Source organism: Myotis daubentonii, chromosome 9 (genome assembly GCF_963259705.1).
Source record: "Myotis daubentonii chromosome 9, mMyoDau2.1, whole genome shotgun sequence".
In the NCBI taxonomy this organism is placed as follows: domain Eukaryota; kingdom Metazoa; phylum Chordata; class Mammalia; order Chiroptera; family Vespertilionidae; genus Myotis; species Myotis daubentonii.
Window position 1 is genome coordinate 44,119,820 of NC_081848.1, and position 13,400 is coordinate 44,133,219.

Genomic DNA, 13,400 nt, shown 5'->3' on the forward strand with positions numbered 1-13,400 from the left:
CTGGACGAGGGCATGTAAAGTGGTTGCAGGCACGTCCCTAGTAGGGGGTGTGCAAGAGGCAGCTGATTGATGTTTCTCTCTCATTAATGTTTCTAACTCTCTATATCCCCCTCTCTTCCTCTTTGTAAAGAAATCAACAAAATATATTTTGTTTTAAAAAAAGTGCAAACAATTGCACTGCAAAGAATTTGTATGAGCAAGCATAGCTTAAAAAGAGTCAGTTTACCCATGTCCTAAAGTACACTTGTTGCCTGGGTTTGGAAGGAATTTGGAGGAGATAAAATCATGTGTTTGGCCACAGAAATACAAGAGAATTGCTACTGATTTCAAATGAAAAGGTGTCTGGAGAAGGTGGACCTTCTCATAGAAGTAATTACAGAGAGACATAAAATAACTTTGAGAGAAACATTTTTTTCTAGGATGAAAATTTTTGAAATGGATAGAAAAGAAGCAGTAACAAAAAAGACATTCATAACATTAAAGAAACACTAACTATAGGGAAAACCATCTCAGTAAAAATGAAAATTAAATACATCATGTTTAGCTAAAATAAACATCTGACTTGATCAGTGCAACAGTGGCCAGAATTCGCAGATCTCAGGAAGGCCCATGCAGCCACATGTCACCACTTCCTCTAGCTCTTAGAGCCACATCTGTCAGCTGTCAGCGCACTGGCTCACTCCAACAAGACTTCCCCGAGCCTCAGCGACAGATGAAGAGAAACAGTTACCATGGCTCTGGAGATAATTTTGTGATGACACAAAGTCCTGTCCTCCCTAGAGAAGATAAGGCTCTGAGAGAATTCTTGCTCTAGATGTTCCCCACCTCCAGACTCCAGAGCAGAGAGGCCTATATGAAGCAGTGACTTAATTGAAGGGGTTGTTTCCTCATATACTTTCCCACATTTATTGTCAACAGCCTCGTTCTAAATGTAGACTTATTGTCTGCACAAAATGCTAGTGCTTAATATGGAACGTAAAACTCTGGAAACTTAATTTTGAAAGAAATTACTAATGGACAGGTACACTGGTACACCCATCGGCACATCCTCAACATGAAGGGAAAGAACTTTGGAGGGGAGGGGAGGGGAGGGGCGGGAGGGGGAGGGGAGGGGAGGGGAGAGGGGAGGGGAAAGGAAGGGAGCGAAGAGACATTGATGTGAGAGAGAAATATTGATCGGTTGCCCTCTGTATACACTCCCTCTGGGGATTGAACCCACAGAGTACTTTTAGTGCACAGAATGACATTCTAAACCAGCAATCACCAACCTTTCGGACATCACAGACCACCAGTGGTCCACGGATAACTGGATGGCAACTGCTGCTCTAAAAAATTGAGTCACCCAGCCAGGGCTGACACTATAATGTTAAAAAAAAAAAAAAAAACAATAAAAAAAAAAACTCTTTACTTTGAAATAGTTCAAGGTACACAAGACATTGCAAAAATAGTATAAAGAGTTCCTGAGCGTTTATCCAGTTTCCCCAGAGGGGATCATTCCCACCAACAGGAAGCACGCTGGTTCCATCACCACCAAGAAATTCCCGAGGAGAAACCAAGATGGCAGCATATATAAACACTGGAAATTGCTGCCTCGCGCAGCCACTTCAAAAATACAACTAAAAGACAAAGCGGACATCATCCAGAACCACAGGAAGGCTGGCTGAGTGGAAATTCTACAACTGGAAGGAAAGAGAAAATCACACTGAGACTCAGAGAAGGTGCAGAAGTAAAGTGCAGAGGTACTGGGCACACTCAGAAAGGGCTGGCAACTGAGGACATGGCGCACATGGAAAGGGCTGGCAGCTGAGGACGAGGCGCCCGGGGAAAGTGCTGGCAGGTGAGGACGTGGTGCACATGGAGAGGGCTAGAAACTGAGGACATGGTTGTCTTTTCAACTGGGAGGGAGTCTCAAGCTCCCGACTGCTCTGAACTCCAGTTCCGGGTGAGTATGTGGACCCAGACTCATACGGGGAGAAACTGGACTGTCTGGCATCGGAAAGAACTCGAGGGCGGCTTTCTCTCAGAGGTGCTTGCAGCAATGACCGGGACATTGAGATGCGGAGCCTCTTAGGGTAGGACTGGGGAGCAGCCATAGCTGCTTGCTCTGCCCTGTTGATCCCGAGACCGCGACCCACCCAAGCTGTCGCAGAGGCTTTTGCATATGTAAGGCCTGGCCCTTTGCAACCTGAAAATTACCTAACAAACTGCAGCTGAATCAGAGCAACCCAGAACATCCAAAAGAAGGCCCAAAGCCCTAGCTGATTTGGCTCGGTGGGTAGAGCGTCAGCCTGTGGACTGAAGGGTCCCAGGTTCGATTCCAGTCAAGGACATGTACCTTGGTTGCGGGCACATCCCCAGTAGGGAGTGTGCAGGAGGCAGCTGATTGATGTTTCTCTCTCATCAATGTTTCTGACTCTCTATCCCTCTCCCTTCCTCTCTGTAAAAAATCAATAAAATATTTAAAAAAAAAAAAAAAGGCCCAAGGCCCCACAGCAGCTTGGATTGCTTCACAGCTGGGCCTCCTCTGGGCACCTCCAAACCCAAACAAAGAAGAGGAATCTCTCCATAGGTCCTGCTGGGTAGCCTCAGGCAGAGGCTAAATTAGCACCTCCTTAGAGATCCAAGAGCCAGTGTACACACTGGTCAGAGTGGGACCATCCAGATTGCAGCTCCTCAGACCCATAAGGGACACACTCAGGGGGTGGACTCAGTGAGCACCAGGGCCCCGCTGACACGGGTCTTGCCCAAGATGGGTGTCTCCAGCTCGGGGGTTCTCCCACTGCAGACAGGGCTGATTCTCACAGCCAATTGGCCTGGGGGTTGGTTCCTCCCATTGATGCCTGCAACAGTCAAGGCTTGACTACAACAAGACTGTGCACACAGCCCACAAAGGGGTGCACCAAGAGTGTCCACCTCAGGTAATTGGGGAGGCTGAGCCACTGGGCCCTATAGGACACGTAGCACACAGAGCCACTCTACCAACACAGGGAAGCATAAAAAATGCAGGGACAAAGAAACAGGTCACAAATGACAGAAATGGAGGAAAGCAAACTACTGGATATAGAGGTCAAAAGCACACTTTTAAGGTTTTTCAAGAATTTTCTAGAAAGCACCGATAAATTTAGTGAGACCCCCGATAAATTTAGTGAGATCCTAAGGAAATCTAGTGAGACCCTCGAGGTTGTGATAAAGGACCAACTAGAAATTATACACTGACTAAAATAAAGGATATTATGCAGCGTTCCAACAGTAGACTAGAGGATAACAAGAATCAAGTCAAAGATTTGAAATACGAAGAGGCAAAAATCACCCAACCTGAAAAACAAAAAGAATCCAAAAATACGAAGACAGTGTAAGGAGACTCTGGGACAACTTCAAGCGTACCAACATCGGAATTATAGGGGTGCCAGAAGAAGAGAGAGTGCAAGATAATGAAAACCTATTTCAAGAAATAATGACAGAAAACTTCCCCCACCTGGTGAAAGAAATAGACTTCCAAGTCCAGGAAGTGCAGAGAACCCCAAACAAAAGGAATCCAAAGAGTACCACACCAAGACACATCTTAATTAAAATGCCAAGAGCAAAAGACAAAGAATCTTAAAAGCAGCAAGAGAAAAAAAGTCAGTTACCTACAAGGGTGTGCCCATATGACTGTCAGCTGATTTCTCAACAGAAACTATGTAGGCCAGAAGGGAGTGGCAGGAAATATTCAAAGTGATGAATAGTAAGAACCTACAACCTAGATTACTTTACCCAGCAAAGCTATCATTCAGAATTGAAGGTCAGATAAAGAGCTTCACAGATAACAAAAAGCTAAAAAGGGTTCATCACCACCAAACCAGTATTATATGAAATGCTGAAAGGTATCCTTTCAGAAGAGGAAGAAGAAAAAGGTAAAGATAGAAGTAACTATGAACAACGAATACACATTTATTAACAAGTGAATCTAAAAATTAAGTGAATAAATAATCCGATGAACAGAATAACTGGTGAATACAATAGAATCAGGGGCATAGAAAGGGAGTGGACTGACTACTCTGCGGGGGTGGGAAGGGGTGTGGGAGGTTTGGGAAGACACTAGACAAAAATTGTACAGCTATGGATGAGAACAGTGGGTGGCGTGGGTAAGGGCAGAGGGTCGGGTGGGAACGAGTTGGAGGGGAGCTATGGGGGGAAAAAAGAGGAACAACTGTAATAATCTGAGCAATAAAGATTTAATATTTAAAAAAGTATTAAAAACAAAACAGCCGAAAGCGGTTTGGCTCAGTGGATAGAGCGTCGGCCTGCGGACTGAAAGGTCCCGGGTTCGATTCCGGTCAAGGGCATGTACCTGGGTTGCGGGCACATCCCCAGTAGGAGATGTGCAGGAGGCGGCTGATCGATGCTTCTCTCTCATCGATGTTTCTAACTCTCTACCTCTCTCCCTTCCTCTCTGTAAAAAATCAATACAATATATTTGAAAAAAAAAAAAAAAAAGAAAGAATTTCACATGTGCACTAGCTCAGACTACAAACTCCACCGTTAAGAGGGGAACCGACTCAACCCAGTTTTCCTGGGGAGGCTCTGGAATGCTAGTCTGCCTCCTGGGAAACCTCAGTCCTGCGAAATCTCGGACAACTGCCATTGGAGCTGCACAGGTCTCAATGAGGCCCAGGGAAAGTAACTGGATAAACTGCAGGAAAAAAAAAAAGAAGTAGGTTCAGGCAGTAAATTGGTTCTCCTGGCTCCAGGGGATGGTAATTTCCATTAAACTATGTGGTGACATCATAGAAATCTGAGAATGATGAGGAGAGCCCAGCTGGAGAGAACCAAGATTCAGGCACGGAAATCGAGACATCTTCATGCCCAGGATGTGATTTTCTCAGGAGGTTGGTCATCTTGACAGGTGGGAGGGAGCAGAGGTCACTGTTACATATTCCTCTACTCGGGCCTGGACATATTTCTGAGTCTAAAATCTGAAGTATGGACTAGAACTCACCTGAGGAGTGTCTCATGGATCTTCTTAGGGAAGAAGAGCAGCTGGAGCTCAGGTAGCTTGGAGGAAGCACAGAGAAAAATATTAACCTGTAAACTTCCAAATTAGATTTACTGTATGCAAAAATGATAGTGCTTAATATAAAAAGTAAAACTCTGGAAATTTAATTTCAAAAAAATATTAATGGATCAGTACACTGGTATACTCATTGGCACATCCACTCTTTCACAAATTCCTCATTTGGGGCCTCAAAGAACTAGGGAAATGTTTTTTATCGCATGAAAATGTTGATTTCTTTGTCCTCTTGCTCAGTGCAGTAATTTCAACTGTATACTCTGTGAAATGTTTTTTTTTTCAAATATATTTTATTGATTTTTTTACAGAGAGGAAGGGAGAGGGATAGAGAGTTAGAAACATCGATGAGAGATAAACATCGATCAACTGCCTCTTGCACACCTACCACTGGGATGTGCTCGCAATCCAGGTACATGCCCTCGACCGGAATCGAACCTGGGACCTTTCATCCGCAGACCGACGCTCTATCCACTGAGCCAAACCGGTTTTGGTGAAATCTTTTTTTTTTTTAAATATATTTTATTGGTTTTTTACAGAGAGGAAGGGAGAGGGATAGAGAGTAAGAAACATCGATGAGAGAGAAACATCGATCAGCCGCCTCCTGCACATCTCCTACTGGGGATATGCCCGCAACCCAGGTATATGCCCTTGACCGGAATCAAGCCTGGTACCTTTCAGTCTGCAGGCCGATGCTCTATCCACTGAGCTAAGCCAGTTTGGCTGTGAAATCTTTTTTAAAATTTTAATACTAGAGGCCTGGTCCGTGAAATTCATGCACATTAAAAGGGAATTAGAGGAAACAGTTTAATATTGTTATTTGGCCTTTATCTATAATAGAAGTGTCAGAGATGAAAAATTAGTAAAATGTACATGAAAATCTTCCTCCGGTTAGAGTCTGGGGTGTGCCGTGACACCCAGACTCAAGTTTCCGCCCACCTATGCACTCATCGAAATAACAGGAGACCCTGACCCAGCCGGCCCCACCCCCATTAAGCCCCACCAGGCCGGGGGGGGGGGGGGGGGGGGGCCTAGCCTCAGGTTCCTTGGGCCGGTGCCAGGCAGGAGGCACAGCCTTAGGTCCTCTGGCCCAGTGCAGGGCAAGGGTCACAGCCTCAGGGACCATTCCAACACCCCTGGGTGGGAGGGCACATCCTCAGGTCCCCCAGCCCAGTGTGCAGGGCACAGCCTCAGGGGTGCCGTCAAGCCCCACCAGATGGGAGGTGCAGCCTCAGGTCCCCAGGTGAATGAAAGTTGGGGATGGAGCCTTAGCTCCCCTGCCCCAGGCCAGGGGCGTGCCTTGAGGTCCCCATCACGCCCCCCCCGCCCCTCCCCCAGAAGAGGGTGTGGCCTGAGGTTACCTAGCCCAGTGCTGGAGATGGGGGAGCTCCTTGAGGTCCCCCATCAAGCCCCGCCAGTTGGGGGATGCAGCCTCAGGTCCCGGCTGATTGCTTGTTAAGTCTCTTTACCTAACTTCTGTTTGGGTGCAGCCATCTTGTGTTACTAAAACCCCCACCTCTGCTGTGGGTGCAGCCATCTTTGTGATGGTCGTTTTGCATATTCCCTCTTCATTAAATAGGATATTTGTATTCATTTCAGAGAGGAAGGGAGAGGGAGGGAGAGAGAGATAGAAATATCAATGGTGAGAGAGAATCATTGATCAGCTGCCTTTTGCACGCCCCACACTGGGGATTGAGCCCGCAACCCAGGTATGTGCCCTGACTGAGAATCAAAGTGTGACCTCCTGGTTCATAGTTCGATGCTCAACCACTGAGCTGTGCTGGCTGGGCTGCACAACTGTTTAGCCACGCAACTGTTGCTTTCAACTTAGAGGCTGGGAATCTTGCCCTGAGCATGTACAGCTTAACAGGGGTGGGCAAACTTTTTGACTCGCGGGCCACAATGGGTTCTTAAAGTGGACCGCAGGGCCGGAACAAAAGCAAGGATGGAGTGTTTGTGTGAACTAATATAAATGCAAAGTAAACATCATTACATAAAAGGGTACGGTCTTTTTTTTTTTTTCAAACGTCCGGCCCGTAGTTTGCCCACGGCTGGCTTAGGACCTGACAAACACCTCCAGTGGAAACTGCACATTGAATCTTGGGCTCATTTCTCTAAGGTTTCCGCTTCCATTTCAAATTTCAGACTCCATGGCATCTCTGAATGCCAACTTCCTTCTTCCCAGCCAACTGAAATGCCACCTGTGCACTCCTCAAAATCACAGGAGACCCAGCCGGCCCCACCCCCGACAAGCCCCACCAGGTGGGGAGCCCAGCCTCAGGTCCCCTGGCCCAGTGCGGGGCGTGGGGGGGGACAGCCTCAGGGACGCTTCCAAGCCCAGCTGGGTGGGGGGGCACATCCTCAGGTCCCCCAGGCAAGTGTGGAGGACACATCCTCAGGGGTGCTGTCAAGCCCGCCAGGTGGGAGGTGCAGCTTGGTTTCTGTTCCTTGCTCTATCAGTTAGTAAATGCCCTGGGGGGAAAGCACAGGTAATGTGGGTCTTGCCTAGGTGCTCCCACATTCTCTCCAGCAATTTCCTTCAGGTTCTGCCTGACTTCATTTTTCTCTAATACCTTCCGGTACTTTAAGTATTTTATTCAGCTTTTCTACGATATAAGCTACACCGTCACCCGCAGATGTGGAGGTTGGATGCCCTTTATGCTCATCCACAAAGGTCCTAAAGGTCCAAGGGACTGACTGGTTTAGGTTTCATTCACCCCAGATTTCTGACTGTTTTCTTACCCCTTCCTTACATGCTGGGGAGCACAGAGACTTGGTTGGAAAGTTTGTAAGGAGGACATTCTGATAAAAGGGAAGTGTGTGGGAGGCCGCCTGCCCTGTTTACCAGAATGCCGACTTAGGGGAGTGTCCAAGGCGGTGCCCCAAATTATTCCCTGATCTTTGCAAACATATCTGTGCATATGCAGACCCCTGGGTGTTTACTGGAATCCTTATGCTTAATCCCTGAGCGCCCTTGCCTAGAGGACAGTGGAAACACGTGTGTCCCCCCAAGGATCTAAACCAGTGGTTCTCAACCTTCTGGCCCTTTAAATACACTTCCAAATGTTGTGACCCAACCATAAAATTACTTTCGTTGCTACTTCATAACTGTAATGTTGCTTCTGTTATGAATCATAATGTATATATGTGATATTCGGGATGGCTTTAGGCGACCCATGTGAAAGGGTCATTCGACCGCCAAAGGGGTCTCCACCCACAGGTTGAGAACAGTTGACTAAACTAATCTAACATATAAAAGCCAAGAGTTCGTTTTGGTTTAATCACTTAACCTTTTGAAATTCCAAGGGACTCAGTCATTATGTTGGAAGCGGGTGAGGGGAGGACACTAAGCATACCTCTCCTCTATCACCGGTGTTTCCACGGCCACTTCTAAAGCTGTCCGGGCTTCAGTGTAAGGGGGACACGAAGTACCCACACACCGCTCTCCGCCAAATCCAGTGCCCTCATTTGGTTCCTCATGTTCCGCAGGGCATCGCAGTGGCATTTAACCAGGGGGCACTCCGCTCGGGCGGAGACTTGCTTCCCTTGGTCTTCAGAACACTGTTTCTCCGGCCCTGCCCTTCCCACTTACTTCTCTTCCTCCCCGGCCCTCGCTGCCCCGTGCCGTCTGGGGTGCTGCCTCCCCCGCCCGCCAGACTCACCTGCCACACTTCCACTTCGCGTTTCCCTTTGTGACCCGCAAGGAAAGGCCGCCGGCGCTCCTCGGGCTCCCTCCGGCGCGGCCCGGGGACGGGTCTAGCCCTGAACTTCTGAGGGGCCCGCGGCCGCCTCGCAGACGGTGACGGGCACACGGGTGCGCCCAGCGCGCACCAACCCCACCAGCCGGGCGCGCGCCCCCACCACCGGAAGCTCCGTCCTGGAGACCCGCCCTCGTGGGCGGGGCTACCTCCTCCCGCCGCGTGACAGGCAAAGCCCGACCCCGCGGCCAGGCTGCTTTAGGCGCTCGGCGGGACCCTGGGGCTGTGGGGACCGGAAGGGAAGCCCCAGGTCCTCGGGGGCGGTGCTACCCCGTCCTGCCCGGTCAGAGTCCGAGCTGCGAGCCCTGGTCTGTGCAGTGAGTGCTGGTGGTCTGGGGTGTTGTTGTTAGAAATGCTCCGAAAAGGCGCCACGGAACTGGAGAATCACTTGGCAAGGCAGATGTACTTCTCCGAAAGCGTGCATGGGCCACAGGGAAATGTGTCGGCCGAGCACACCGAAAGTGAACCCGGTCCTCGGTCGCTGACTCACGGCTACCCCCCCCCCCCCATTGGCTTAAGGGCGTGGCTTCCCAATCTGGCGCTAATGGCAAATTCCAGCAGCGCCGGAGGGGTGGGGCTGGTATTCCAGGTCCAACTGAGTACCAGGAAATGGGGTTTAACCAAGTACAAGGAAGTGGAACAGCAGCAGAAAGTTGATCTAAGCCTCTGTAAGAAGGAAATGAAGTTAGTAATGTTAACGTAAAAAACCATTGAAACCTGTGAAGAATTTTTGTGAGTTTATTTGAGCCAAACTGTAAGGAATTGATATATTGCTCCCGAGAATGGAGGGGTTACATTTGAATTTATACATTTGCAATCAAAGGAGGGATGTGGGTGGGTTACCTCCTTCGTGACAGAACAAGGAGGAGGGATAAAGCAAAGCAGGGGAAACCCCTGGGATTGGATAAAAAGTAAAATGATGGACACAGACTTAGATGGGTGCAGGATCAATTCACATGATAATGAGGGAATTGGGGTGTCTGTCCTGGTGCCCAGCAGATTTGGTTGTTCCCCAGGGTCTGCAGAAAAAGGGAAGTTACAAGTTACCCAGACATTTCAAGGGTGTGTTATTATAGATGCAAAAAGACAGATAGGCTCAGTTAAGGTAAAGGTAGACCTTGGCCAAACCGGTTTGGCTCAGTGGATAGAGCATCGGCCTGTGGACCGAGGGGTCCCAGGTTCGATTCCGGTCAAGGGCATGTACCTTGGTTGCCGGCACATCCCCAGTGAGAGGTGTGCACGAGGCAGCTGGTTGATGTTTCTCTCTCATTGATGTTTCTAACTATCTATCCCTCTCCTTTCCTATCTGTAAAAAAATCAATAAAATATTTTTTTTTTAAAAAAAAGGTAGATCTTGTCAGTGTGGAGGAAAGGGGCCACATGCTGACCTGACAAGCTCAGGGGAGGCCTTGCAAACTCAGAGACCTAAAGTAACCACAAAGGATGGTCTGAAATTAAACTTTAACTAAAAGCAGTTATGGTGGGACGTTACGTCCTAGGCCAGTATCTTCACTAACAAGGTCAACCTTTACCTTAACTGAGCTTATCTGTCATTTTGTACTTATGATAACATACCCTTGGGATGACTAGGTAACTTGTGACTTCCCTTTTTATGGAGCACCTGGAGCACAGCCAGGTGTGCTGGGCCCAGGACAGATACCACTGATTCCTTCATTTATCATGTTAATTGATCCTGTACCCACCTAAGTATGTGTCCATCATTTTACTTTTTATCCAATCCCAGGGGTTCCGCCCTCCACCAACGCCCCCCCCCCCCCCCCCCGCTTTGCTTTATCCCTCCTCCTTAATCTATCACCAATGAATTTCATGTAACTCAACTATGTTCCTCCTTTGATTGAAATGTATAAATACACATGTAACCCCGCCATTCCCTGGAGCATTATATCAATTCCTTGAGGTTGTGCTTCCCGGCACATGTCAACAGTTTGGCTCAAATAAACTCACGAAAATTCTTTACAGGTTTCAATTTTTTTTTATGTTAACATCAGTGAAGATACTGGCCTAGGAGGTAACTGCCCACCATAACTGCTTTTAAAGTTTAATTTCAGACCATCCTTTGTGGTTACTTTAGGTCTCTGAGTTTGCAAGACGGCCATGCAGGCCTCCCCTGAGCTTGCGGCCCCTTTCGTCCACACTCTCTATCTATCCAGCTTAAAAAACTAAGACGTCATATGATACCTCCAGGTCCAATCAAACACCTAAGGTTCATTTCAACCTCTTCCCTTTCTTCCTTTTCCTTCAAAAAATAAAATAAATTTTTTTTTCATTGATTGTGGAGCGGGAGAGGAGAGATAGAAACATCAATGATGACAGGGAATCATTGGTGCCTCCTGCATGCCCCCCACCTTGGGATGGAGCCCACAACCTGGGCATGTGCCCTTGACCAGAATCAAAGCCAGGACCCTTCAGTCTGCAGGTCCACGCCCGCCCTTTCCATATGTAATTTCCTTCTCCAAAAGTGAAAAACCAGCCTTCAATTATCTACAATATATTTACTTAATCCTAGAATACATGGAATATACTTGCATAATTACTAAGTCTGCTGTGGAAAACAAATCTACTACATAGAGTTCAATATTTGTTAGAACCTGAGAGTATGGAGGCAAAATACTGGTTCAAAACGTACTCCCCTTTTCACTGTGTCTGACATTCATTTCAGGTGCATTTTTTCCCAAATGTTTTCTATGTTAGAGTTTTCCCCTTTTATTCTTGATTTTATTCATTAAAAAGTTTGGGTATGTGAAATGTTAAGGTGGTTCTAGAAGTGAGAACTGCACAAACCCCAAAATTCTACCAATTCTCACTGTTGCCATATTTTGTACCCTGTTTCCACCATCTAATTATTTTCACCCGATTTCCACTCACTCCCTGGATGTAACCAATCTCATTGGTTTCTGGGTTATCTTTCCCAAGTTTCTTTGCGTATAATCGTACAGACGATATATATATATATATATATATATATATATATATATATATATATATATATACACACTAGAGGCCCGGTGCACAAAAATTTGTGCACTCGGGTGGGTCCCTCAGCCCACCCTGTGCCCTCTCGCAATCTGGGGCCCCTTCCCCTGGCTGCTGGCACCAGTTTTCCTCCGGTGCCCGGAACCCAGGCCTCTTCGCTGGGAGGGGCCCACATGGTGGGCGAGGGGCTTAGCTCTTTTAAAAATACTTCTGAATGTTTGGTAAATAACCCTGTAGGAATCTACTTTCTGAAACATGCTGGTTGTTAAGGGCTGATTTGGGTAATCAACAAAATGTATGTTAAAATCCTAATCCCCAGAACCTCAGAATGTACCTTTATATGGAGATAAGATCTTTAAAGAGGGGATTACATTAAATTGTGGCAGTTCCAGTGGGACCCTTAGCCCATCTCACTGAAGTCCTTATAAGAAGAGGAATGTTGGGGTCCAGCCCCAGCAGGTCCAGGGGTTCCCAAAGAAGGAATGACACAGAGGCAGCATTCAGGTTATCATCATAGCCAGGTTCTCTTTTTATTGTCCTGTTACATCTATATTTATACTATTTGATCCTATAAACATGCCTCTATAAGCTTTTTTTTTTTTTGCATCGGGTCCATTTATTGGGGGGTCAGTCAAAGGGGGAGCTGGCTAGGGTGGGGTAGGGCAGCAGCTTGTCTGGCCCCCGAGAAACCCAACTTAAGTCCAGAGCCTCGAGGGCTTAGAAGCCAAAGTCTTCCTCCACCTTTATCTGCATGGGGCCAGCTCCGGAGTCAGCGGGACTCCTGCCCAGTGCCCTTCCTATGGCACTCGCCGCCTCTTCCAACTGCTGGGCCCCTCGCCAGGGTCCGGGCTGCTGGCTTCTGTGGGCGCTGGCGTCCTCCTGGGCGGGGACAGCCCCTCTTTCTCTGGAGGCTCGTTCTCAGCGTTGCCTGGGTTGGGGGCGTCTCTGCCCTGGCTGCCCTCGTCCTCCAGTAAGATGGTGAACTGGCTGGCCCGGTAGTTGTCACCGTAGGAGTCCAGCACCTTCATGAGGAACCTCCGCTCCTGCTGGAGTCTCCATGTTATCCTCTATATCTGATGGAGCCTGTTCAGGACCCGCTCCTTCGCCTGCTCAATCTCCCTGCAGCGCCGATCCAGCGCCTGGTACTTCCTGCGATTGAGTTCCTGTTGGCGCCGCCCTTGCTGGCCTCAGGCTGCCTCCTCCTCTTCGTCTCGCTTCTGGAGGCTGGAGCTGCCCAGACCCCCAGACACGAACTCCACTTCGGTCTCAAGCTCGCTCTCCAGGATGTGACCACCGAACAGCGGAGGCAGCGCCAGCTCCCAGCCGGGAGGTGCTGAGAACTCCTCAAAGCCCACAGCTGCCATGGACCCCTCTCTCTGCTCCAGCTCCATTTCTCCCTGGCTCCCGGCGCGGAACTTCCAACCTTGCAAGCCTCTAGTTTAAAGTGGCTTGCGAAACTACAGCCCATCGGATTTCACAGCCAGGCACCCAGGCCCTGGCCGCTAAGCCTCCTGGGAGTTGTAGTTCTCTATTTCCGGCTTGCCTCCCTCGCCCCACCCCCACCCCAGTCCCAACTGAAAGGCCCTGCTGGCTGGTCTAAC

At 48.4% G+C, this 13,400-nt stretch overlaps 1 protein-coding gene across 4 annotated transcripts in view; it reads right to left on the reverse strand.

The window, feature by feature from the left end:
• The window catches only part of LOC132240874 (zinc finger protein 883-like), a 39,438-nt gene extending 30,354 nt beyond the window's left edge, over positions 1-9,084 (reverse strand). Inside the window, exons 1-2 of one of the 4 annotated variants that reach the window (XM_059708665.1) lie at positions 8,404-8,666; positions 4,979-5,034 (exon numbers count right to left, since the gene is read on the reverse strand). In XM_059708665.1, coding sequence (XP_059564648.1) covers positions 4,979-5,034; positions 8,404-8,552 — 205 coding nt within the window. In that variant the 5' untranslated portion in view covers positions 8,553-8,666. Of the gene's footprint in view, positions 1-4,978; positions 5,035-8,403; positions 8,667-8,709 lie in introns of those variants that run through there. The other 3 variants (XM_059708663.1, XM_059708662.1, XM_059708664.1) reach the window with 3 other exon arrangements.
• Between the last annotated feature and the right edge of the window lie 4,316 nt (positions 9,085-13,400).